Source organism: Geotrypetes seraphini, chromosome 9, assembly GCF_902459505.1.
Source record: "Geotrypetes seraphini chromosome 9, aGeoSer1.1, whole genome shotgun sequence".
NCBI lineage: Eukaryota > Metazoa > Chordata > Amphibia > Gymnophiona > Dermophiidae > Geotrypetes > Geotrypetes seraphini.
The window spans coordinates 114,720,864-114,747,462 of record NC_047092.1 but is presented as its reverse complement, the minus strand read 5'-3'; the positions used below and the strand labels follow the sequence as shown (position 1 = coordinate 114,747,462).

At 45.2% G+C, this 26,599-nt stretch overlaps 1 protein-coding gene across 4 annotated transcripts in view; it reads right to left on the bottom strand.

Moving 5' to 3' along the window:
- Nucleotides 1–26,599, bottom strand: part of HDLBP (high density lipoprotein binding protein) — a 783,060-nt gene that overhangs the window by 235,600 nt on the left and 520,861 nt on the right. For 3 of the 4 annotated variants that reach the window (XM_033958794.1, XM_033958796.1, XM_033958795.1), the window contains exons 22-23: nt 15,152–15,256; nt 14,930–15,064 (exon numbers count right to left, since the gene is read on the bottom strand). In XM_033958794.1, the coding sequence (XP_033814685.1) occupies nt 14,930–15,064; nt 15,152–15,256 (240 nt within the window). Of the gene's footprint in view, nt 1–9,378; nt 9,391–14,929; nt 15,065–15,151; nt 15,257–26,599 lie in introns of those variants that run through there. The other variant, XM_033958797.1, reaches the window with a different exon arrangement.

Below are 26,599 nucleotides of genomic sequence, written 5' to 3'. Positions count from 1 at the left end.
TTTCTGGTTAGCTTTCTCAGTATCCCACGATCCCTTTATCCCTCAGGAATCCGTCCAGTCTCTGTTTGAATCCCTGTACCGTACTCTGCCCAATCACGTCCTCCGGTAGCGCATTCCAAGTGTCCACGACCCTTTGGGTGAAAAAAAAACTTCCTTGCATTCGTTTTGAACCTATCTCCCTTCAGTTTCTCCGAATGCCCCCTCGTACCTGTTGTCCCCTTCAGCCTGAAGAATCTGTCCCTATCCACCCTCTCTATGCCCCTCATGATCTTGAAGGTCTCTATCATATCACCCCTGAGCCTCCTTTTTTCCAGAGAGAAGAGCCCCAGCCTATCCAACCTCTCGGCATATGGGCAGTGTTCCAGCCCTCTTACCAGTTTTGTTGCTCTCCTTTGGACTCTCTCGAGTACCGCCATGTCCTTCTTGAGGTACGGCGACCAATATTGAACACAATATTCCAGATGCGGACGCACCATTGCTCGATACAGTGGCATGATGACTTCCCTCATCCTGGTTGTTATGCCCCTTTTTATGATGCCCAGCATCCTGTTGGCTTTTTTTGAAGCCGCTGCGCACTGTGCAGATGCGCAGCGGCCTCAAAAAAAGCCATGAGGAACTGAACAACGTTCTGGGGCAAGAGCAAGCTCTACAGGAGAGATGGACTGAATCTGAGCGCGGTGGGAACAAGATTTCTAGCAAACGTTGTCAGGAGAGGAATAGAACATGCTTTAAACTAAGAAGAAGGGGAAAGCAGACAGTTGACCTAGTGTCGACGATTCGGAAGAAGGTATCCCATAAAGATACCGAGGGAAAAAAAGGCTGGGAAGAAACAATGGACAAATTACAGGAGTCGACTAACCCAGAAGAGGAGGTTAGAAGGATTGTAACAAAAGAGAAGAAACTAAAGACCAAAGCACTGGGAAAGGAAATTAAGACAAGAAAATATCAGGATCTAAATTGCATATATACTAATGCAAGGAGCCTAAGAAACAAAATGGGGGAATTAGAAGCCATAGCCAATGCAGAGGACATAGATATCATTGAAGTCTCTGAAACGTGGTGGAATGAAGAAAACAAATGGGATACAGCACTGCCGGGGTACAAGCTCAGGACAGAAAGGAGGTGAAATAGCCCTATACATAAAAGAAAGCATACAATCGACAAAAATGGACACAGCAGAGATGACCAACAAGCTGGAATCGCTATGGGTTACAATACCGGGATGGAAAGGGCCTGAAATAAAGATGGGCCTATACCAGTGGTCTCAAACTCAAACCCTTTGCGGGGCCACATTTTGGATTTGTAGGTACTTGGAGGGCCGCAGAAAAAAATAGTTAATGTCTTATTAAAGAAATGACAATTTTGCATGAGGTTAAACTCTTTATAGTTTATAAAACTTTCCTTTAATAGTTTTACCTTATGCAAAATTGTCATTTCTTTAATAATCTAATCTAATCCTTAGGTTTGTATACCGCATCATCTCCACGTTTGTAGAGCTCGACGCGGTTTACAGTAGGAGAAATAGGAAGGAACTACAACAGAGGGTTAGAGGTAGAAGTGTGAAGAAAATTTAGAGGACTTGGGATGCCAAGATATAAGAGTTTCCTTGATTCCTAAGTTGGAGGGAGACTTACATTTTTTGAGAAAAGCCAGGTTTTCAGATGTTTGCGGAAAACTTGGAGAGAGCTCAAGTTCTGAAGAGGGGAGGTAAGGTTGTTCCAGAGCTCAGTGATTTTGAAGTGGAGGGAGGTCCCTAGCTTTCCTGTGTGGGAAATGCCTTTTAGCGAGGGGAAGGATAATAAGACATTAACTATTTTTTCTGTGGCCCTCCAAGTACTCTATTTTTTCTGCAGCACTCACATTTAAAGTTTAATATCTTTTCTTTTTCAAAACTGGCACATTTATATTACTAAATTGAAAATAAAATCATTTTCCTACCTTTGTTTGGTAATTTCATCAGTCTCTGGTTGCACTTTATTCTTCTGACTGTGCATCCAATATTTCTTCTCTTCTTTCAGCCTCCTGTATGCTTCCTCTCCTCCAGACCTCATTCCCTCTCCCAACTTTTTCTTTATTTTTCTATGTCTGTCTTTCTCTGATTCCTTGTCCCATTTTTTGCTTTGTTTCTGGCTCCTTGTCCCCCCCCTTCTTTCTTTTTTCCTACTAGCTCCCTGTCCCCCCCTTCTTTCTTTTTTCCTTCTGGTTCCCAGCCCCCCCTTCTTTCTTTCTTCCTTCCTGCCCTCCCCCATGCCACCGCCGCCGGGGAATAGGCTGCTGCTGGCGCCATCGGGAACAGGCCGAGATCTCCACGGGTCCAACCAACTCTCGCTGCCCGACGTCAATTCTAACGTCGGAAAGGACGTTCCGGGCAGCCAGGCAGCGATTGGCTAGCCAGAACGTCCTCTCGACATCAGAATTGAGGTCAGGCGGCGAGAGAAGCAGGGAGATCAAAGAGCATGGTGCCGGCGGTGAGAAGGGAAGGGAAGCAGTTGGGCACCCCTGCTCTAGACGATCCGCGAGCCGCACTCTATGAAGAACAGTGGAGGGTGACCAGTTGTGCGGACCGCCCCCCCCCCCCCTTGGTACGCCACTGGAGCAGCAGCGTATCTGGCAGGCTCATTCCATTCAAAGCCGCAGGTGGCAGCTCCTTGCGAAATCCGCACCTGCGTCTGAAGCCTCTCTGATGTTGTGATGTCAGAGAGGATTCCGATGCAGGAGCGAATAGCGCAAGGAGCCGCCAACCCGCGGCTTTGAACGGAACGAACCGGCCAGACTCGCTGCTGCTCCAAAAGGAAGGAATTATCCAGTCCAGACCGCGGGCTGCAAATAAAACTTGGAGAGCCACATGTGGCCCGCGGGCCGCGTGTTTGAGACCGCTGGCCTATACTATCGTCCATCCGGGCAAACCGGAGATATCGATGAAGAAATGGAAGCTGAGATAAAAGCAAGAATGTAAAAGCGGTAACTTGGTTATTATGGGAGACTTCAACTACCCCGGGATAGACTGGAGTCTTGGAAGCTCAAAATGCGCTAGGGAGACAGAATTCCTGGAGGCTATACAAGATTGTTTCATGGAGCAGTTTGTTAGAGAACCAATGAGAGGAAATGCCACTCTGGATCTAATCCTAAATGGGTTAAGGGGACCTACAAAGGAAGTAGAGGTAGTGGGACCGTTGGGCAACAGCGATCATAATATGATCAAGGTTGAGGTAGGAATACCAAAAGGAAAGAGAACCATAGCGACAACTTTCAACTTCAGGAAAGGAAATTACGAAGCAATGAGGGAAATGGTAAGGAAGAAACTTAGGAACACTTCCAAAAAATGGCAAATGGTAGAACATGCCTGGTCTTTTCTCAAGAACACGGTGAGCGAGGTGCAAAATCTGTATATCCCCAGATTCAGAAAGGGGTGCAAAAAGAGTCGAACAAAAGACCCTGCGTGGATAACTAAAATAGTGAAGAAAGCAATAGGCAATAAGAAAAATTAATTCAGGAAATGGAAAAAGGAGAAAACTGGGGGGAACTGGAAAGAGCACAGGAAGTATCAAAAAGAATGTCATCAAGTGGTTTGAAAAGCTAAAAGAGAGTATGAAGAGAGGCTAGCCAGGGAAGCACAAAATTTCAAACCGTTCTTTGGACGATGGCGACAGGAAGAGAGTGGTGAAGGAGGAGAAAGAAGTGGCAGAAAGACTTAACATGTTCTTTTCGTCTGTATTTACAAACGAAGACACATCCAACATACCGGAACCTGAACAATTCTTCAATGGAAATCAAGCAGAAAAATTAACATCCATGGAAGTAAGCCTTGAAGATGTACGCAGGCAGATAGAAAAACTAAAAACTGACAAATCCCCGGGTCCGGATGGAATCCATCCAAGGGTTTTGAAGGAATTAAAGGAGGAGATAGCGGAACTGCTGCAGCAAATTTACAATCTATCCCTGAAAACAGGCATGATCCCAGAGGACTGGAAGATAGCCAACGTTGCGCCCATCTTTAAAAAGGGATCAAGAGGTGTCCCGGGAAACTACAAACCGGTGAGTCTGACCTTGGTTCCGGGGAAAATGGCGGAAGCACTGATAAAAGAAAACATCGATGAACATTTTGAAAGAAACAAACTTCTGATAACCAGCCAACATGGTTTCTGCAAGGGGAGATCATGCCTAACGAACTTATTGCACTTCTTCGAAGGAATTAACAAACGGATGGACAAAGAGACCCCATAGACATCATATATCTAGATTTCCAAAAAGCCTTTGACAAGGTGCCCCATGAACGCCTACTCCGGAAACTGAAGAACCATGGGGTGGAAGGAGACGTACATAGATGGATCAGAAACTGGTTGGTGGGTAGGAAACAGAGGGGGCCACTACTCGGACTGGAGGAGGGTCACGAGTGGGGTCCCGCAGGGCTCAGTGCTCGGGCCGCTGCTATTTAATATATTCATAAATGATCTAGAAACAGGGACTAAGTGTGAGATTATAAAATTTGCGGACGACACCAAACTATTTAATGGCGCTCGGACTAAAGAGGATTGCGAAGAATTGCAAAGGGACTTGAACAAACTAGGGGAATGGGCGACGAGATGGCAGATGAAGTTCAACGTTGAGAAATGTAAAGTATTACATGTGGGAAACAGAAACCTGAGGTACAACTATACGATGGGAGTCATGTTATTAAATGAGAGTACCCAAGAAAGGGACTTGGGGGGTAATGGTGGACATGACAATGAAGCCGACGGCACAGTGCGCAGTGGCCACTAAGAAGGCAAACAGAATGTCAGGCATAATCAAGAAGGGTATTACAACCAGAACAAAAGAAGTTATCCTGCCATTATATCGGGCAACGGTGCGTCCGCATCTGGAGTACTGCATCCAATATTGGTCGCCGTACCTTAAGAAGGACATGGCGTTACTCGAGAGAGTTCAGAGGAGAGCAACGCGTCCGATAAAGCGGATGGAAAACCTTTCATATGCTGAGAGATTGGAGAAACTGGGTCTCTTTTTCCTGGAGAAGAGGAAACTTAGAGGGGATATGATAGAGACTTATAAGATCATGAAGGGCATAGAGAGAGTAGAGAGGGACAGATTCTTCAAACTTTCGAATAATAAAAGAACAAGAGGGCATTCAGAAAAGTTGAAAGGGGACAGATTCAAAACGAATGCTAGGAAGTTCTTCTTTACCCAACGTGTGGTGGACACCTGGAATGCGCTTCCAGAGAGCGTAATAGGGCAGAGTACGGTGCTGGGGTTCAAGAAAGGATTGGACAATTTCCTGCTAGAAAAGGGGATAGAGGGGTATAGATAGAGGATTACTGCACAGGTCCTGGACCTGTTGGGCCGCCGCGTGAGCGGACTGTTGGGCACGATGGATCTCAGGTCTGACCCAGCAGAGGCATTGCTTATGTTAGTTTGTGATTACATATTCCATACTAAGTGAAGGTGTTTTCTGTGTTCTGTGTGTTCAAAAGACATGGTTTTTTGTTAGGATTGACTGCAGGATTGATCTGTACTAGTCTGGCTTGTTTAGTTTTACAACTGGTGTATTGATGTTGTACTGCTCACTGCAGTATGTAAGATGCTGCCTTTTCCTAGGTACTCATGTGTGACATGTGGCTTGTTACTAAATATCATGTTTTTCGTACAGATGTGGGGGGAGGGGGTCAAAAAATGATGGGCCCCGGGTGTCACATATGCTAGGTACGCCACTGAGAGAGATACAGAAAAAAATAAATGGAAGAAAACTGAAAGGAAAAGATTAAAGTCAGAGATGGATATAGGAGATGAAGTGAAACACAAAGGAATCCAATGAAAACTGCAGTATCGCCAGCCAAAGTAAAAACAAAAAACAAACTGCAGACTCCTATATATGAGATGCAGGCAATGATTATTATACCAAATATTTTATGCAGTTGAAAATACCACCTTATAACAAACCAAGGGACCTTTTAAGTGGAGAAGGATACCATACAGGCGGTTGTTTTATACCTTTCACTGCGGTTTATTTTATACCTTAGCAACCATGGACCTCTGAGGAAGGAGTGTTTTCCAAAACACAGACCGTGTCAGGCCTTTGGTTTGTTATAAGGTGATATTTTCAACTGCATAAAATATTTGGTATAATAAACATTGCCTGCATCTCGTACATAGGAGTCTGCGGAGAGGAAGTGAAGACAGGAAGGAGAGAAGAGGCAGATAGACTGTAGACCCTGGAAAGAAAATTAAGGAAAGACAGAAGAAAGCAAAAACGGGAAACAGGGATAAACATTAATAAAATAGCCAGACAACATAGGTAGAAAATTTTTATTTATTTATTTCATGAACAGAAAAAGCACAGTTACTTACCGTAACAGGTGTTACCCAGGGACAGCAGGCAGATATTCTTAACTGATGGGTGACGGCACTGACGGAGCTCCGGTATGGACAATTTTAGAGTGATTGCACTCTAAGAACTTAGAAAGTTCTAGTTAGGCCGCACCGCGCATGCGCGAGTGCCTTCCCGCCCAACCAAGGCGCGTGGGCCCCAGTTAGGATAAGCCAGCTAAGAAGCCAACCCAGGGAGGAGGGTGGGACGTAAGAATATCTGCCTGCTGACCCTGGATAACACCCAGGACAAGCAGGCAGCATATTCTTAACTGATGGGTGACCTCCAAGCTAACAAAAAGAGGGATGGAGAGTAGGTTGGCCATTAGGAAATAAATTTTGTAAAACAGATTGGACGAAGTGTCCATCCTGTCTGGAGAATGCATCCAGACAATAATGAGATGTGAAAATATGAACTGAGGACCAAGTAGCAGCCTTGCAGATTTCCTCAATAGGAGTTGATCTGAGGAAAGCTACAGACGCTGCCATAGCTCGAACCTTATGGGCCGTGACAGAACCTTCCAGTGGCAGTCCGGTCTGAACATAACAGAACGAGATGCAAGCAGCAAGCCAATTGGATAACGCACGTTTAGAAACAGGATGTCCCAACTTATTGGGATCAAAGGACAGAAAAAGTTGGGGAGACGATCTGTGCGGCTTAGTGCGCTCTAAATAGTAAGCCAAAGCACGCTTACAGTCCAAAGTATGCAAAGCCTGTTCTCCAGGATGAGAATGAGGTTTTGGGAAGAATACAGGGAGGACAATGGACTGGTTAAGATGAAAGTCAGATACAACCTTAGGGAGGAACTTTGGATGTGTACGCAGAACCACCTTGCCATGGTGAAAGACTGTGAAAGGTGGATCTGCAACTAGTGCATGCAACTCACTGACCCTTCTGGCAGAGGTGAGAGCAATAAGGAAGACCACTTTCCAAGTGAGAAATTTGAAATGGGCTGTGGCCAATGGTTCAAAAGGAGGCTTCATTAAGGTGGAAAGAACCATATTAAGATCCCAGACCACAGGAGGGGGCTTGAGAGGTGGTTTCACATTGAAAAGTCCCCGCATGAATCTGGAAACCAAAGGATGAGCAGTAAGAGGTTTTCCGTGAACTGGCTCATGAAAAGCAGTAATGGCACTGAGGTGGACTCTGATAGAAGTAGATTTGAGACCAGAGTTAGACAAAGAAAGGAGATAATCCAACACTAGTTCTACTGCTAGCGAAGTTGGATCATGATGATGCAGAAGGCACCAGGAAGAAAACCGGGTCCACTTCTGTTGATAGCATTGAAGAGTGGCTGGCTTCCTGGAAGCATCAAGAATAGAACGGACAGGCTGAGAAAGAAGTGAATGAGCCGAGGTCAGCCCGAGAGATAACATAAGAACATAAGAAATGCCTTCACCGGATCAGACCAATGTCCATCTAGTCTGGCGATCCGCACACGCAGAGGCCCATTTAGGTGCTCCTTGTTGGAGACCCGGATTTCCCGTATCCCTCAATATGATTTGCAAGAAGGTGTGCATCCAACTTGCGTTTGAAACACAGCACAGTATTCTCTGCCACCACCTCCTCCAGGAGAGCATTCCAAGCGCCCACCACTCGTTGTGTGAAACAGAACTTCCTGACATTTGTCCTGAACCTGCTGCCATTCAGTTTCAGGCTATGACCGCTTGTCCGTGTCACATCTGAAAATGTCAGTAATTCTGCTTCCTGGTCAATTTGGTCAAATCCTTTTAATATTTTAAAAGTCTCTATCAGATCCCCACGCAGTCTTCTCTTTTCGAGGGTGAACAGTCCCAGTTTTCCGAGGCGTTCCTTGTAGCTTAAATTCTCCATGCCTTTGACTAGTTTCGTGGCTCGCCTCTGCACCCTCTCCAACAGAATTTTATCCTTCTTAAGGTATGGAGACCAGTGTTGGATAAAGTATTCTAAGTGTGGTCTGACCATTGTTCTGTAAAGTGGCATTATAACATCTTCCGACCTACTCGTGATCCCCTTCTTAATCATGCCTAACATCCTATTTGCTTTCTTTGCCACCGCAACGCATTGAGCCGATGGCTTTAGGGTTCTGTCTATCAGCACCCCCAAATCCCTTTCTTGTTCGCATTTGGCTAATGTCACCCCCGACATCTTGTATTCATGTTCTTTGTTTTTCTTTGCCAGATGCATCACCTTGCATTTGTCTATGTTAAAATTCATCTGCCACTTTATCGCCCACGTTTCCAGCTGATTTAGATCCTTCTGAAGATCCTCACAGTCCCTTTGAGAGCCAACCGCCCGACATAGTTTTGTATCATCTGCAAACTTGATTATATTGCATGATGCTTCCTCTTCCAGGTCATTTATAAAAATATTGAACAAGATGGGCCCAAAAACCGAGCCCTGGGGCACGCCGCTGGTCACCTTTTCCCAGTCCGAGAAATTCCCATTTATGGTTACCCTCTGCGTTCTGTTCTCTAGCCAATTTCTGATCCATCCGTGCACTTCTCCTCCTATTCCATGACTTAGTAGTTTACTCATAAGCCTTGCGTGCGGAACCTTGTCAAACGCTTTTTGGAAGTCCAAGTAAATTATGTCCACTGGATCTCCACTATCTATTTGCTTGTTAACCTTCTCAAAGAATTGAAGTAAATTTGTCAAACATGACCTCCCTTTCCTGAAGCCGTGTTGACTAGCTCTCATTAGGTTGTACTTTTCCAAGTGTTGTACAATGCGGTCTTTAATTAGTGCTTCGATTATCTTCCCAGGAACCGATGTGAGACTCACCGGTCTGTAGTTTCCTGGTTCACCTCTTGATCCTTTTTTGAAAATTGGGATGACATTTGCTATCCTCCAGTCGTCTGGTATTTGCCCGGTTCTAATTGACATGTTAGCTAAGGATTGTAGTAGTTCCCCAATTTCTATCTTAAGTTCCTTTAATACTCTCGGGTGAATCCCATCTGGTCCAGGGGATTTATCACTTTTTAGTTTGTCAATCTGAAAGTAAATCATGTCCAACTCCACATTTATTGTTGTTAGGCTCTCCTCTATGCCTCCGGTGAATACCCTCCCAGTGTCTGGCATTGTTGTAGTGTCCTCGTTTGTGAAGACAGAGGCAAAGAATGAATTTAACCTATTGGCAACCTGTTTGTCTTTGATTGACCCTATCCTTCCTTGGTCGTTGAGAGGGCCCACTGTTTCTCTTGCTGGTTTCTTTCCTTTTATATATTTAAAAAAGGGCTTAAAGTTTTTGTTTTCTTGCGCTATCTTTTCTTCATAGTCTCTTTTGGCTTCTATTACCGCTTTATGACACTTTTTCTGCGCGATTTTGTGACAGTTCCAGGCCTCCGTCGTTTTTTCCAAGCTGTCAGAGGTAGAGACTGTAGGTTGGGATGTAGGAGGGACTGCTGATGCTGAGTAAGCAGAGAAGGAAACAGTGGAAGAAGTATGGGCTCCCTGGAACTGAGTTGAAGCAGAAGGGAGAACCAATGTTGCCTGGGCCACCGTGGAGAGATGAGAATCATGGTGGCTTGTTCCCTCTTGAGCTTGAACAAGGTCCGCAACATGAGAGGCAGAGAAGGAAATGCATAAAGGAATAGATTGGTCCAATCCAGGAGAAACGCATCTGCTGCCAGACGATGAGGGGAGTAGAGTCTGGAGCAAAATTGGGGCAGTTGATGATTGTGAGGAGCTGCAAAAAGGTCCACCTGAGGAGTGCCCCATTGAGCGAAAATGGACTGGAGAGTTATGGGATCGAGAGTCCATTCGTGGGGTTGGAGAATTCTGCTGAGATTGTCTGCTAAGGAATTTTGCTCTCCCTGGATGTAGACAGCTTTCAGGAATAAATGGCGAGCTGTCGCCCAAGACCAAATCTTTTGGGCCTCCTGACACAACAGGCGAGAGCCCGTCCCACCCTGTTTGTTGATTGCTACTCGAATCCTAATACCACCAGACCCACCCAAAAATCGAAATTATCCTTCCCCTCTTTAAAAGGCATCTCCCTCCCAGGTAAACTGGGGACTTCCCTCCCCTTCAGATTCACCGAGCTCTGGAACAACCTTACCCCCCCTCTTCGGAACCTGAGTGCTCTCCAGCCCTTCCGCAAACATCTGAAAACCTGGCTTTTCTCAAGAATCTAACACCCCCTACTCATCTGCCATCCTAGCCCTCTAACATTCTTCTTTCCTCTGATCTTCATCTAGCCTTTCCTTGTAGTTCCTTCTCATTACAATTCCTGAAAACCGTGCCGAGCTCCACAACCATGGAGATGGTGCGGTATACAAACCTAAGGTTTAGTTTAGTTTAGTTTGTGCAAAGTAGTAGAACTTGAGGAAAGAAGAGATGCTGAAAAGCCTTGAGGGCATAAAACATCACTCTGAGTTCCAGGAAATTGATGTGATGCCTCTTTTCCTGGGCAGGCCAAAGACCTTGAGTTTGGAAATCGTTCAAGTGGGCTCCCCAGGCATATGGGGAGGCATCTGTGGTGATGACTAGATGATGATGAGGCAGATGGAACAGAAGGCCTCTGGAGAGATTGGAAGATTTCAACCACCATTGCAGAGACTGTCGAAGAGACGATGTCACAGATATGTGTCGCGAACAAGGATCCGTCGCCTGGGACCACTGGGTAGCTAGGGTCCATTGAGGAGTGCGCAGGTGAAGACATGCAAAGGGGGTGACATGAACTGTCGAGGCCATGTGACCCAAGAGTATCATCATTTGTTTTGCAGAGATGGACAACTGTGGGAGCACCTGTTGACAGAGATGAAGAAGAGTCTGAAGGCGGTTGGATGGAAGAAACGCCCTCATGAGAACAGTGTCCAAGATCGCTCCGATGAACTGAAGCCTCTGAGTGGTGATGAGGTGTGACTTGGGCAGATTGATCTCGAAACCCAGAAGTTAGAGAAATAGGATGGTCTGGTTGGTGGCATGAAGCATTGCCTGAGATGAAGGAGCCTTGATTAACCAGTCGTCCAGGTAAGTGAAGACTTGAAGATGGTGAGAGCGTAGAAAAGCGGCCACCACAATGAGACACTTTGTGAATACCCTGGGATAGGAGGCAAGACCGAAGGGTAACACTTTGTACTGGTAATGACAGTGATTGATCATGAAGCGGAGATATTGTCTGGAGGCCAGATTGACCGGAATGTGAGTGTAGGCCTCCTTGAGATCGAGGGAGCATAGCCAGTTGCCCTGAGTGAGAAGAGGATAAAGGGTGGCCAGAGAAAGCATTTTGAACTTTTCCTTGACCAAGCATTTGTTGAGATCTCGGAGATCTAGTATGGGTCTGAGGTCTCCTGTTTTTTTGGGAACCAGAAAATAGTGGGAGTAGAATCCCTGCCCCTTCTGATCTAGATTAACTTCCTCTATGGCGTTCAGAAGAAGGGATTGGACCTCCTGAAGAAGGAGGGAGGACTGAGGTGTGTTCGAAGCAGACTCTTTTGGAGGACTTTGAATGGGAAGAGTCTGAAAGTTGAGAGAATAGCCGTGGCGAATGATGTTTAGAACCCACTGGTCTGAAGTGATGATCTCCCAACGGCTGAGGAAAATAGAAAGACGTCCTCCTATGGGTTGAGGCAGAAGGGTTGATGGTAGAAGACTGGCTAGGCCCTGGAGAATGAAGTCAAAAGGGTTGAGTGGACTTCGGTTGTGCAGGAGGCTTCACCTGTTGCTGCTGTGGTGCACGAGGTTGTTGGCGTTGCTGCTGACGCTGGCGTCTAGGCTGCTGAGGAGCAGATGGTAAGGGTCTAGCAGAGTAGCGACGCTGATAGGCCGATTGTTGGCGAAAGGGCCGGACAGGTGGAGGCTTCTTCTTGTTCTTGAGAAGAGTGTCCCAGCGAGTCTCATGTGCCGACAATTTCTGTGTGGTAGAATTGAGAGAGTCACCATATAACTCATCCCCGAGGCACGGAGCATTGGCAAGGCGGTCTTGGAGGTTGATATCAAGCTCCAAAACCCTAAGCCAAGCCAGACAGCACATAGCCACAGCCATCGCTGTAGCCCTCGAGGTGAGTTCGAAAGTGTCGTAAATTGAACGGACCATGAATTTTCTAAGCTGTAAGAGACTGGAAGTGTATTGGCGGAAAACAGTGAGTTTCCGGTCAGGTAAGTATTTTTCAAAAGAAGCCAGTTGCTGAATGAGGTGCTTCAAATAAAAGGAAAAATGAAAGGCATAATTACCGGATCTATTGGCAAGCATAGCATTTTGGTATAAACGCTTGCCAAACATATCTATGGCCTTCCCCTCTCTGCCAGGAGGGACAGAAGCATAGACACTAGTGCCCGCAGACTTTTTGAGAGTGGACTCAACCAATAAAGACTCATGCGGGAGCTGAGATTGTCAAAGCCTAGAATTGGAATGACTATATAAGGTATCCAACTTGCGAGGAGCACCTGGGATGGTTAAAGGAGTCTTGAGATTTTTATAGAAAGTCTCCCTCAAAATATCATGGAGGGGCAATTTAAGAAATTCCTTTGGAGGCTGATCAAAGTCCAAAGCGTCAAGGAATGCCTTAGATTTCTTGGATTCAGCCTCCAAAGGAACAGAAAGAGACTCACACATCTCCTTTAAAAAGGATGTAAAGGAGGAATGTTCCGGCCTAGAAGAAGGTTCCCGCAGAGAGGGGTCCTCCTCAACCGAAGAAACCTCGTCCTCAGAGAGCAAGGGCTCTTCAAAGTCATCCCACAGATCAGGATCCCGTACCTGAGAAACACGACCCCGGGAGTCCGGTGTCGAAGGCTCAGCGTGTCGGGTCTTGCGTACCGACTTCCCGGATCGCAAGGAGGTGGCACCTGGAGAAGTTAAAGGTTGCCGATGTCAGGACTGATCGGACAAAAGTGGGGGCTCGGTTGTTTGAACAGACCGATGAAGACCTCTCGGTTCCGCAGATAGTACCGGCATGGAAGCCGAAGAGGCAGAATGGACCGGTATCGAAAGAGTGGAAGCCGACAATAGCGGCTGCTCCATGGCCGGTACCGGCAGCTCAGACCGGGCCAGAACTGGAAGGTTCGGTGCCAACAAAGCAGGAAGGAGCTGCTGCAATTGCTCTTTAAGTTGGACTTGAAGGACAGCCGCAATACGGTCATCCAAGGAAGGCACCGGTATCGCTTTCTTTTTCTGCGTTACCTGTGGTGCCGCTAGACGCCCAGAGGATGAGGCCAAGGAGGATCCACTCACCTCTATAGGGGCGGAGCGTTTACGGGGGCGCCTCGAGGTCAGCAGGACTGGACTCTCTGCCATAGCAACCGGAGGACGCTCCAGGGAGGAAGGCTTCTTAGCCGGCTTACCTGAAGGGTGCGACGCCGGAGTGGTGTCACACGGTGTCGATGAAGTGGGCGCCGGTTGAGAAGCTGTCGACACCGGTGTCGATGCTGAGGGATCAGCCATTGCGGCACCGAAGAGTAGTTTCTGTTGAAGCTGCCTGTTTTTTAAGGTGTGCTTCTTAAGAGTAGCACAAAGGGTGCAGGTGGAAACCCTATGATCCGGACCCAAGCACTGCAGACACCAATTGTGCGGGTCGGTCAACGAGATGGGGCGCGCACACCGTTGGCACTTTTTGAATCCTGACTGAGGGGGCATGAAGGTGAACACGGCCTCCGCCAAATCGAAAGCGGAGGCTTCGATGGTGACAACAGGCCCCGCCGGGGCGAACCCGAAAAATAAAAGAAAAGAATAATGTATTTTATTTTATTTTTTTTTTTTTTAGAGAAAGTAAGAAAAAAAGGAAGATAAGCTTCCAGAAGAAAAATATGCGAGCGGGAAGGCAAGCGAAAAATATTTCAACAGCCGTTGAAAAAAAACGCGTCTTCTTAGCTCTGCGGAAACTAAGAAACTGGGGATCGCGTGCCTCTGTCGGGCGGGAAGGCACTCGCGCATACGCGGTGCAGCCTAACTAGAACTTTCTAAGTTCTTAGAGTGCAATCACTCTAAAATTGTCCGTACCGGGGCTCCGTCGGTGCCGTCACCCATCAGTTAAGAATATGCTGCCTGCTTGTCCTGGGATGACATAGTTTTACTGTAAATGTGCACTGCTTTCTTTATATATTCCAAACTGTAGAGTGCCGTTTCTCTTTCCCTGGTGTTTAACTGCATATCTTACCAATCTTGAGGTTTAAGTTTGACTTTTGTCTACATTTATTTAAGTTTGTGGTTGCTTGTGGTTGCATTTTCCTATGAGGGGCCCTTGTTGCTATATATGCATCACAGAGATTTATATTATGTTTAGTGACTTAGGAGATATCTGATGGGGAGGGAGGGTGAACAGCCTTTATAGACTGACTCACCATAACAACCCAAATTTCTAACCTTGGTTTATATGAGTCAACCTTTTTTCCCCCTTTTGGAGAGGAAAAGATACCTCGGTTTATATTTGAGTATATAGGACTAGATAAGACTGTCGATATGAACTTCTTAGGAATCTTTTAGCTAAATGAGACCAATGAACAAAATAAAATTGTTTTTGGGAAAGGAAAAAGATCAATTGGTAATCCTACCTCTTGTCATTGTCAGAAAACTTCATTAAATATGGAAAATGGACTCCAGTTTATAAATAGGCATTCAAAGATAGAACAAGCAAGACAAGTGGTACATACCCGATCTTCCTGCTCTGCTTGCAGCTCTTTCACTCGTTCTAGAAGGCCATATTTGGCACGATCCAGGTTTGCTGAGAGGCCAGTGATTGTTATGACATCCGACTGAAACTCAGGGGGAGGTACCTGAATATTCACCTGAATACCAGAAGAAGGAGCTCAATTATATATCAGAATTTAGTATATAAAGCTTGCAGTTCTACTCCAGAAAAGAAGAATCCTTACTTCAAAGTCATCCATCATTTTACGTATGCCACTTCCTTTCTGACCAATGATATAACGATGAAGGTCAAAGGGCACTTCCACCTCTATGGTGATGGGAACAAGGCTCTAGAGAAGAGAAAACAGGTGAAGGTTCAATTTGAACAAGTTAATGGATGTGATCAGTACCACACTGAGAGGTACTTCGACTGCCTTAAATTGGCGTGAAATAAAAATTTGCTCTCTTTACCCTTTCACTGCAAAAAAAAAAATCAATGGTAACAGATTACTAAAGGACTGTAAAAATCCAGGAAAGAAATAAGACATTTTAGACTGATTCAAGTAAGTCAAAAGCTATCAATAAAAAGATTTGGTCTTTACCTTGGTAATCTTCTTTCTAGTAGACAAACACATTATTCCTGAACCTTTGGTTAGTCAATCCATTCTCAAGAGAATTCTTGTAGACAGCCTCATTAGCATTTTTTTGCTCTGCCTCCCATCTCTCTGGGCTGTTCTCCAATTCCTTAGTTCATACCAAAGCAGATGGTTAGCCCTGGAGAGGAAACAGAATAGGGGGGGGGGGGAATACAGGGACTATCCACGTAAAATATGTCTGTTCTGATCAAACATCAACATATAAAACAAAACTGAACCATTTGCAATTATAAGGCAAAAAAAAATAAAATAAAATACATGCCACCAACTGGATTGCAACCTGCACTAAGTGTGGGAGATTCTTCAGATACCCTCTGAATTCTTCAAAGTGGCAGTTGCATCCTCAATCCTTGTCAATGCTGGATAAAGGAAAGAAACAACGCCCAGATTCCCTGGCATGTTCAAGGCAATAAACAGTCAAATGAACATCTGACAGGGCGAGCTTCAGGAATAATGTGTCTTGTCTACTAGAAAGAGATTATATACTTACCCTGGTAAGCTCTTTTCCAGTAGATAGGTGAGACATTCGAGATAGGGAGAAGGGAGAAGAGGCCCAGTTTCTCTAATCTCTCACTGTATGGCAACTCCTCCAACTCCCTAACCATTTAGTCGCTCTTCTCCAGACCCTTTCGAGTAGCACTGTGTCCTTCATGTACGGCGACCAGTGCAGGACGCAGTATTACAAGTGAGGGCGTACCATGGCCCAGTACAACGGCATAATAACCTTCTCTGATCTGTGATCCCCTTCTTAATCATTCCCAGCATTCTGATCACCCTTTTTGCCGCCGCCACACATTGCACGGACGGCTTCATTAACTTGTCGACCAGTACTCCCAAGTCTCTTTCCTGGGGTGTCTCTCTGAGCACTGCACTGGACATCCTGTATTCGTGTATAAGATTTTTGTTACCGACATGCATCATCTTACACTTATCCATGTTAAACCTCATTTGCCATGTCGCAGTCCATTTCTCAAGCATGTTTATGTTACGTTGCAGGTCTCTGCAATCCTTCTGTGTCTTTACTACTCTGAATAACTTTGTATCATCTGCAAATTTAATCACCTCGCTCGTTATACCAATTTCCAGGTCATTTATAAATATGTTGAAGAGCACGGGTCCAAGCACCAAACCCTGCGACACTCCACTCATGACGTTTTTCCAGCCCAAGTATTGTCCATTTACCCCCACTCTCTGTTTCCTATCCAACAACCAGTATCCACGTGAGTATTTTACCCTCAATTCCATAGCTCGCAATTTTTCGAAGTAGTCGTTCATGCGGGACCTTGTTGAACGCTTTCTGAAAATCCAGATATACAATGTCGACCAGGTCACCCTTGTCAATCTGCCTGTTTACTCCCTCAAAAAAGTGCAGCAAGTTCATCAAGCAAGATCTTCTTGTGCTGACTGGTCCTCATTAGATTGTGTCCATCTAGGTCAGGGGTGCCCACACTTTTTGGGCTTGTGAGCTACTTTTAAAATGACCAAGTCAAAATGATCTACCAACAATAAAATTTAAAAAAAAGCACACAAAGCACACTGAAAGGCAGAGAAAATGTTAATTATCATTCATATTCCGGTTTTTTTTTCAAAGAGGTCAAGGCAGATGACTCTATGCAATGTCACCTCAATAACAACCATACAAAAATAGACAAATATAACCCCTACCTTTTTACTAAACCACATAGCAGTTTTTAGCGCAGGGAGTTGCGCTGAATGCCCCATGCTGCTCTCGACGCTCATATGCTCCCTGTGCTAAAAACCGCTATTGCGGTTTAGTAAAAGGGAGCCATAGTGCAAAATATAGACAGCAGATATAAATTCTCAAAACTGACACATTTTGATCACTAAATTGAAAATATAATCATTTTTCCTACTTTTGTTGTCTGGTGATTTCATGAGTCTCTGGTTGAACTTTCTTCTTCTGACTTCTTCTCACTTCACTCTGGCTGCACTTCTTCTGACATCTTCTGACTTTAGCCCACTCCTGCATCCAATATTTCTTCCCTTCTTTCAGCCTCCTATATGCTTTCTCTCTTCCAGACCTCATTCTCTCCCCAAACTTTTTCTTTCTTTCTCCCTGCCTCCTGTTCTTTCTTTCTCTCTCTCTTCATGCCCACTTTCTTTCTGTCTCCCTGTTCCCTTTTTCTTTCTGTTTCCCTTCTTTCTGTCTCCCTGCCTGCCCCCTTTGTTTCTTTCTCCCTGCCCTCCCCCAAGCCACTAGGTTTGCCGCCGCCACCGGGGAACAGGCCTCTAAGCCACCGCCCTCCAAGCTCTCCCTGCAGAAGCCTTGTGCTGACCAGCATTCCGCTCCCCTTTAATTCTGATGTCGGAGAGGAAGTTCCGGGCCAGTCAGGCAGCGATTGGCTGGCCCAGAAATTCCTCTCCAATGTCAGAATTGACATCGGGGAGAGGAATGCTGGTCAGCGCGAGGCTTCTGCAGGCCCAAATCTCCCGACGCCCAGGGCTGAGGAAAAGAAAAAAGCCAGTCTATAAATCCTTCCATGAGAGCCGTTCCAGTCTCCTTTCAGCACGGCACTTACAAGAATGCATAGCCCCCCCCCCCCCCTCATAGGAACTACCTCCCCATTTTCAGGCTCAAGACGTCATAGCAGCAGCAGCAGCTCCAGCATTTTTGGGCAGAGCACCTCCTGCTCCCGACCGCCTTTCTCCAGTCTGCCGGCTCTGTCGATTCCACCAGGGGCAGCCGGCGTTCAGCTCTCCAGGGTCGTGACTTCCCTAGACCTCCCTCCCGCCTTCTCCCGAAAGAAGGGACATCATCCCCCAGTCTATCAAAGAGTGTCTACGGGAGAAAGTGAGAGAGGGAAGACGGGTTCTGGCAGTCGGGCAAGGAAAGGCACAGCGAGAATGAGTGTGCGTGAAGTGATGACCGGTGGGGAACCTCGGGGAGAGGAAGGTTGATCGGCCGGTTGATTGGGATGGCAACACGAGTCTATCACGGAACCCTGGATGGGCTCCGCGATCGACTCGTGTTGCCTTCCCGATCGACCGGTCGATCGCGATCGACGTATTGGGCACCCCTGATCTAGGTGATCAATGATGCGGTCCTTTATACAAAATAAAAATCAATCAGGCAAAAAAACATACTATTCTAATAAAATCGATAAAGCTAAAAATTCTTCCACATTGTACAATATTTTAAAATCAATAGACCCAAAAAACAAAATAAATAATACCACTCAAAAATCCACATTAAAAGCTCAAGAATTAGCTGACGCTTTTACTCAAAAGATCAATAACATTTGTAATTCCTTTTTTTCAAATACAACAAATAACTCCACAAGTCACGATCAAACAAAATTCATACCTACAGCAAGATGTTCCAATTTTAAAATCCCTTCAATTCAAGACATAGAATCTCTTTTTCAACAAGTTAACCTAAAAAGTTCCCGCTCTGAAATAATTCCACCTTTCTATCTAAAAAAACACTTTTCTCATTTCGGACCTTTCATTCATTCTCTTATTCAGAAGAGTCTACTCACCGCTACCATACCATCCCAATGGAAGACTGCAATCATTACTCCCATCCTAAAAAACCATAAAATTAGTATAAACAAACTTTCCAATTACCGTCTGATAGCTAACATACCATTCTTAGCTAAACTGACAGAAAAATTGATTTTCAACCAACTCTCTGACTTTATAGAAAATACTAATGCACTACATCCTAACCAAACAGGATTTTGAAAATTTCACAGTACAGAGTACTCCTTAACCCTTTCAGGACCATAAGGATCGTAGGCCAATTTTTGTGGTTTTGATGACATTTTTATGGTAAAAAGGGCTTGCAGATGCCAAAAAATTGATTTTTTTTGTGAAATATCATTATTTTTATTTAAAAAAATCACACTTCTGGCTTATGGACAGTGTGGCAAGTGAATCTTCTCGTCAATCTAGCAACGACGCTAATGAATGAATGTCGGAACCAGTTTGTTTACATAAAGGCAGTATCATATGGAATCCGTACATATCAAATTTAGAACTGTAGACTATCCCAATCAAAATTGATAGGATTTTAAAGTTATGGGACAAATATGTCCCTTGGTCCTGAAAGGGTTAATAGGTCTAACATCGAACATTCAATATTTCTTAGACCATCACAAATCTGTCATTCTTTTTTCTTTAGATATTTCTGCCGCCTTCGACACTATAGATCATGATCTACTTCTACACAGGCTAGAAGCAATAGGCATAAATGAAAAAGTTCTTTCTTGGTTCACCTCTTATCTTGCTAATCGCACTTTTTCGGTCAGGTTTAATAATGAATTATCCACAACTTACTCCTCTTCATTCAGAATCCCTCAAGGATCTATTCTGTCCCCTCTACTGTTTAATATTTTTCTTTCACCATTATTAAGTATCTGTCAGTCCATAGGCTTTATCCCTTTCTCTTATGCCGACGACATTCAATATTTTTCTTTCACCATTATTAAGTATCTGTCAGTCCATAGGCTTTATCCCTTTCTCTTATGCCGACGACATTCAACTCATTCACCCGGAAAATAACAACGAAATCACATCCATCAATCACAAATTGGAAATAATACAAAACTGGCTCACCACAAACAAATTGGCGCTAAACATAAATAAAACTAAATCAATGTTATTTACTTGGAAAAAAGACATAACTGTCAAATCCGTTCATTCTTAATAAAATTCCACTCAACCTAGTCTCCTCTGTAAAAATCCTTGGAGTAATAATAGACGATAAATTGTTTTATCATGATCACATTTCTCTTACTGTCAAAAACTGCTTCTTCAAATTACATCTGATCCATTCGATCACCAAATTTCTCAGTTCAAATTCGATCAAGATACTTATTCATTCCTTAATAATAGCAAAACTTGACTATTGCAATGCACTTCTTCTTAACATTACCCAGAAAGAAAAAAGGAGACTTCAGTTAATACAAAATACGGCTATTAAATTAATATATAATGCGAGGTAATATGACCAAGTCTCACCACTGTTGATAGACGCCCACTGGCTGCCAATCGGTCACAGGATTACCTTTAAAATAATGTTGCTTATTTTTAAAACACTAGCATCTAATGAACCTCAATTCATATCTAGATCTCTAATTCCACACAGTACTCAACGTCCACTTCGTTCATCTGGTCAAAATCTGCTTTCAGTTCCCTCTCTGAAAATCATAGGAACAAGAAGATCTGATATGTTCACAGTGATGGGACCTCAATGGTGGAACGCTCTGCCTCAATATATTAGAATTGAAAATGACATTACAATATTTAAAAAATCTTTAAAAACCTAATTATTTAATGATGCTTTTAATATCTAAAATTTTAACATCTTTTAGAGAAGTTTCTAATCGTGCTATGGTTTAATCACCCCTTACCTTTTGTTTTTCCTTTTTTCTACCAAATATTTAAGATTGTAACTTTTAATTTTTCTCTCCCGACTCTTGTCTGTAATTCATGTAATTATATTGTTAAAATGTTAGTTTCTCCTTATTATTCTTTACTTGGATTTTGTACATCGCCTAGCAATGTTGATAGGCGATTCATCAAATGTATTAATTAACTTGAAACTTTATCAGTGCCTCTACCATCTTTCCCAGTACCGAGGACAGACTCACCGGTGTGTAGTTTCCCGGATCTCCTTTCGAACCTTTCTTGAAGATCGCCACTTTCCAGTCTTCCGGAATCCTTCCTGATTTGATCGACAGATTGGCTATTAGTTGGAGCAGTTCAGCTATAGCCCCTTTCAGTTCCTTGATTACCCTCAAATGGATTCCATCCAGTCCCAGGGATTTATCATTTTTAAGCCTATCAATCTGCCTGCATACCTCTTCTAGACTGACCGTTAACCCTGTCAGTTTCCTGTCTTCGTTTCCTGTGAATCGCCTGTCGGCTTCAGGTATGTTGTGTATATCCTCTTCGGTAAATACAGACGCAAAAAATGTGTTCAGTTTGTCAGCAGTGGCTTTGTCCTCCTTTATTCCATGGACATCCAACAGCCCCACCGCTTCCTTTGTGAGTCATTTCCCCTTAATATATCGAAAAAAACAGCTTGAAGTTTTTTGCCTTCTTGGCTATTTTTTTCCTTATAGTCTCTTTTGGCCCCTCTTACCGCCTTATGGCACCTGCTTTGACGTTGTTTGTGCTTTTTCCAGTTTTTGGCTGTTTTTGTCCTTTTCCATTCCTTAAACAAAGTTTTCTTGTCTGATCACTTCCTTCACCGCTACAGTGAGCCACACCGGTTCTTTTTTCTCTTGGATCCCTTGTTGTTACGCGGTATATATAGATCTTGTGCCTCGGTGACTGTGTCTTTAAAAATGGACCGTGCTTGCTCTAGCGTTTTTACAGTGCTTATTCTCTTCTTAATCTTCTTACCCACCACGAGTCTCATCCCTTTGTAATTCCCTTTTCAGAAGTTCAGTGCCCTGGCCATCATTCTGGATCGATGTTTTGCCCCTGTGTCCAGGTTGAAGTGTATCTTATTGTGATCACTGCTTCCCAGTGTCCCTTCTACTTCTACACCTTGTGCTGATCCTCATAGCTAATTTAGAATTAAGTCCAGAACTGCATTTTTTCTCGTATTTTCCTTGACAAGTTGTTCCAGGAAGCAATTGCCTACAGCATTCAGGAACCTGATCTCTCTACTGCAGCCGGAGGTGCCTAGGTTCCAGTCTATCCCCGGATAATTGAAGTCGCCCATGATAACTGCGTTGCCTCCCTTGCAATTGCGTTTAATCTCGTCCATCATTTCTCAATCAGTTTCTTCGGACTGCCCCGGGGGTCTCCGAGATGTGGAGGAACAGGTCCATACAAAAAAGAACCTAGAGTTCCGAGAAACACGGTCTTGAGCATCAAGTCCAAGAGGAAAGCATTCCGAAAGGGTTCAAAAGGAGCTTGGTGAGGCTAGACAGCACAAGGTTAAGGTCCCAGGAAGGGAATGGCATCTTAACTGGCAGTCTGCTGTGAAAAGCCCTCTTCAGAAATCTAGTGACATCAGGATGAGACATCAAAGAGGAACAATGATCCTGGGTTCTAAAACAAGACAGCCCGGCCATCAGGACCTGAAGAGACACCACAGTGAGGCCTTTATCAAGACCAGCTTGAAGAAAGGCAAGAATCAGAGAGATCAGAACCGAATAAAGCTCCACATGGTCCTGAGTGCCCCCTTGTAGGAAAGCCTTCCACACCTTAGCATAAGCAGAAACTGTAGATGATGACAGACTTAAGGAGAGTGGCAATGACCACATCATAATAGCCTTTGTGTTCTAAGGCTGTGCGCTCAAGAGCCATCCCGTAAGAGCAAAGCAACCCGGGTCCTCCATGCAGACTGGATCCTGCGTAAGAAAGTCCAGATGGGCGCTCAACCGAAGGCCACGACCCTTGTGAAGATGCATCAGATCTTCATACCATAGTTTGCAAGGCCAATCTAGAGCCTCCAGAATGACGTGTCCCGGACGAACTGCAATTTGCCGAATGACTCAGCCTATCTTGGGTCAGGGAGAAAAGACAAAGGAGAAGTTCCTGAGGCCACAGCTGCACCAGAGCATCGAGACCCTCGCTTCCGGGCTCAGATCTTCGACTGAAGAAATTATGTTTTCTTGTTCTTTGCTTTGGCCATCCCCAGCGCTGCACTATGGTTTGGAACACCACGAAAATTAGAGTGACCAGAACCTCTGGAGGTCCTGGGTTTGCTATCAGGCAGGGTCTTAGGGCAACGGTCCACCACAGAATTGATGAGGTCATCCAGGCCATTGCCAAACAGTAACTGCCCCTTAAAAGGAAGTCTAGCCAAAATAGCATTGAAAATGGAATCACCAGCCCATTGTCTGATCCGAAGCATCCTGCGGCAGAAATGGAGTATGCCGACAGTTTTGCCAAAACCCACATAAAATCATACACTGTGTCAGCAGCATAATCTGATCCAGTCAAAAGACGTTGAGGAGGAGGATCCACAGCCTCACTCTCCAGGGTACACAGCTGAGAGAGACAGGAGTGTGTGACAGGACGGTACCAAAGTAGCTTTCATGCCTAACATAGCTGCATCAAAGAGTCTCCTGAGGACCACATCCACATGGTGGTCTTGCATATCTTTAAGCACCATGCCACCTTCATTGGGCAGAGAGGTGCGTTAAAAAGTCACCTGCACAACCAAAGAATAAACCCTAGGCTGACCCAGAAGCTGATGGCACTCCTGTTCCAGAAGATACAAGCGACATGGCTCATGCTATCTTAAGAGCACTTTCCAGAGAGTCATACTGCTCCGAGATTATAACACTCATATCAAGGTGCCAGGGAAAGGTAGCAGCCTGTAGTGCTGCCCGATTCAGTAAAAAAAAATTTCAATTCGATTCAGCCGATTGAATTGATTTTTCAATTCGATTCAATTTTCCTTTTTTCAAGCATCCTGGTGGGTTTATTTGATAGCCTCTTCACCCCCTTTGCCCTCTCCTATCCACACTGGCGCTGTGGTGTAAACAAAATAAACAAACAAAGACTTTTTCTCTCTGTTAAATCCTAGTTCACGTTCACGGTCTAACACCAGCTCTGGCAGGATATACATTTCAAATTTGACATATCGTAATCACATGGCAACTGTGAACCAGGCACCAGCAACAGGAAGAACAGGTTAGATAAGCACTAGGCTCACTGCACTGCCAGCTGACTGCACTGCTGTCAAACTGAGATTATTAGACCATTTGGGAGGCAAGCTGGGGGGGGTCAGAGTTGATACCTGTGTGTGAATGTGTGTGTTGGGGGGTGGCAGCACAAATGTAAACATTGGCCCCTGTTCACTGAAGACCTTTGAAATAGCACTAATGTATCTTGTCTACACTTAACACCGGGGTGCCCAATACATTGATCGCGATCGACCGGTCGATCGCTCAGGCAACCTCAGTCGATCGTGGAGCCATGTGGTTTCCCTTCTCTATTTTTCCCCTCCTGACTGGCATCCAATTAATCCGCCTCTTGAAGAATGCCAGCCAATCAGAGTGCTGGAAGGGCGGGGTTAGAAGGCCGGCAGGGGATGGAGCTTAGCGCACTACAGGAGACAGAAGCGCCTGTTGTGGTAAGAGCCGAGGACTTAGTGCTGCCCGATTTCAATCGATTCACATCGGGTGAATTGATACGATTTAACTCCCCCCCCCCAAAAAAAAAACAACAATCTCCCCCCTCACCCCCTAAAGCAGGATCAGGATCGTTGTGCCTCTTGCTGGCTGGCCGCTGCTGCTCCTGCTTTAGAGGGCGAGGGTCAGTCGGGAAGTGCTGTGGTGGCTGGCTTTCTCCCGCGCATCCCTTTACCTAATTTTAGCAGGGAGCAGCCTGCAGAGAGGATCACCAGTACTTTAGCAATCCTTGCAGGTTGCCATAGGCCTCAGGAACTGTCTTCCCTCTGCCGCGATACTGCCTCTGACTTAGAGGAGGGGCAGGACCGCGGCAGAAGGAAAACAGCTCATGAGGCCTATGGCGATTGTCTCTTGAAGGATGGAGTACAGGCCTTCAGGGGGGACGGTGCAGGCCTTCGGGGGAGGAGGGTCCTGGTGTAGAAGGGAGGGAAGGGGGTTCAAAGAGACGTGCATATGCCGGACTTTGGGGGGAAGAAATAATGGGTCTAAAAACTAAGGAGTTGGAGAGAGATGGTGGACAATGGGATTTAGGGAGAAGTTGGACACAAGGGATGGTGTGGAGGGGGGGGGAATAGAGATATTGGATAGAGATATTGTATTTCACTTTTTAGTATGAGAAATATTATTAAAAATATTTAAAAATAATTTAATTATTTAAAAATATTTATATAAAAAAAATACACTTAAAAAGTATACTGATCCAGTGACGAGGTAGCACGTAAAGCCCGAGGCAATGAAGTTTTGAGCCTCTGGTGGTGTTTCTGAGGATCTGGTTCCAGTAGTTGAGACGTATGGAGTAGTGCTTCAAGATGAAGTAATTGGAGGCACGGAGGACTATGTATGCAGTCTATATGCATATATATATTATACACAGACTGTACACACATACACACACAAGGGCAGTGCTGATTCTATATACATAGGACTGTACTGTGCACATACCGTACACATAGGTACATTCTGGATGTAAACCTCCCCCCTTACCTGCTAGCCAGGCTCTGGTGGCAGTGCTGCCTGAAGGGCATGAGATGGTAATTCATGATATCAAACAGCAGCTACAGCTTCTGACAGATGGGGTCGGAGCACATGAAGTCGACTGACTGGACACGCTCCACAAGCTTCGGCACTGGGATGAGGGCAAAGTAGAGGCGCTTCATAAGGTTTGGCACGTGCTGCATGCGCATCTCATGCTCCAGACAGAGCACAGACATCTGGAAGAGCTAGCTCGGACTCAATGGGCAGGGGCAGCGAGTCGAGCAGGGCGCACAGCTCGAAGTTGAGCAGCAGCATGTCTTCCACCAGGTACTTGTTGGCCAGCCTCTTGGTCTCCTCCAGGCCATGCAGGGCGGCAATCTTACATACCTGTTTATGGTCCTGCACCGAGATCTGGTAATTGAGTAACTGCACACAGAGGCGGGTCACCTGCAGGATGTGCAGGAACTTGCTCACCGACAGAACCGCCTCCAGTGTCCAGTGATAGGTTCGCTTTGGCAATGTACAAGTACTCCAGCACTAGCCGCAGCCCGATGGACGAACAGCCCTGCAGCACCAGGTTGTTGATGGCTCGCAGGCTGGCCAGCAGCTTATCTTTGGACAACGAGGAGGGCGTGCTAGGCTTGTCCTGTGGCCCCACTGGCTAGGCAACCACCTCCCGCCCAGCTGCAGCACTTCCAAATCGGCCAGGCCGTTAAAAAAAAAAACACAAAAAAAACACGAATCAATTCAAATCGATTCACCCAAAGTGAATCGGTGAATCGATTTGAATCTGAAATCGGGCAGCACTAGCAGCCTGCAAGAGCACACCAGAAAGCCTTCTAGCTTAATGTTTTCAAGTGAGCTCATGAACAAGTTAAATAAGATGGGGGATAGTGGGAATCCTTTTGGCACTCCGCCGAATGCCTTCCAGGGTTTGGAG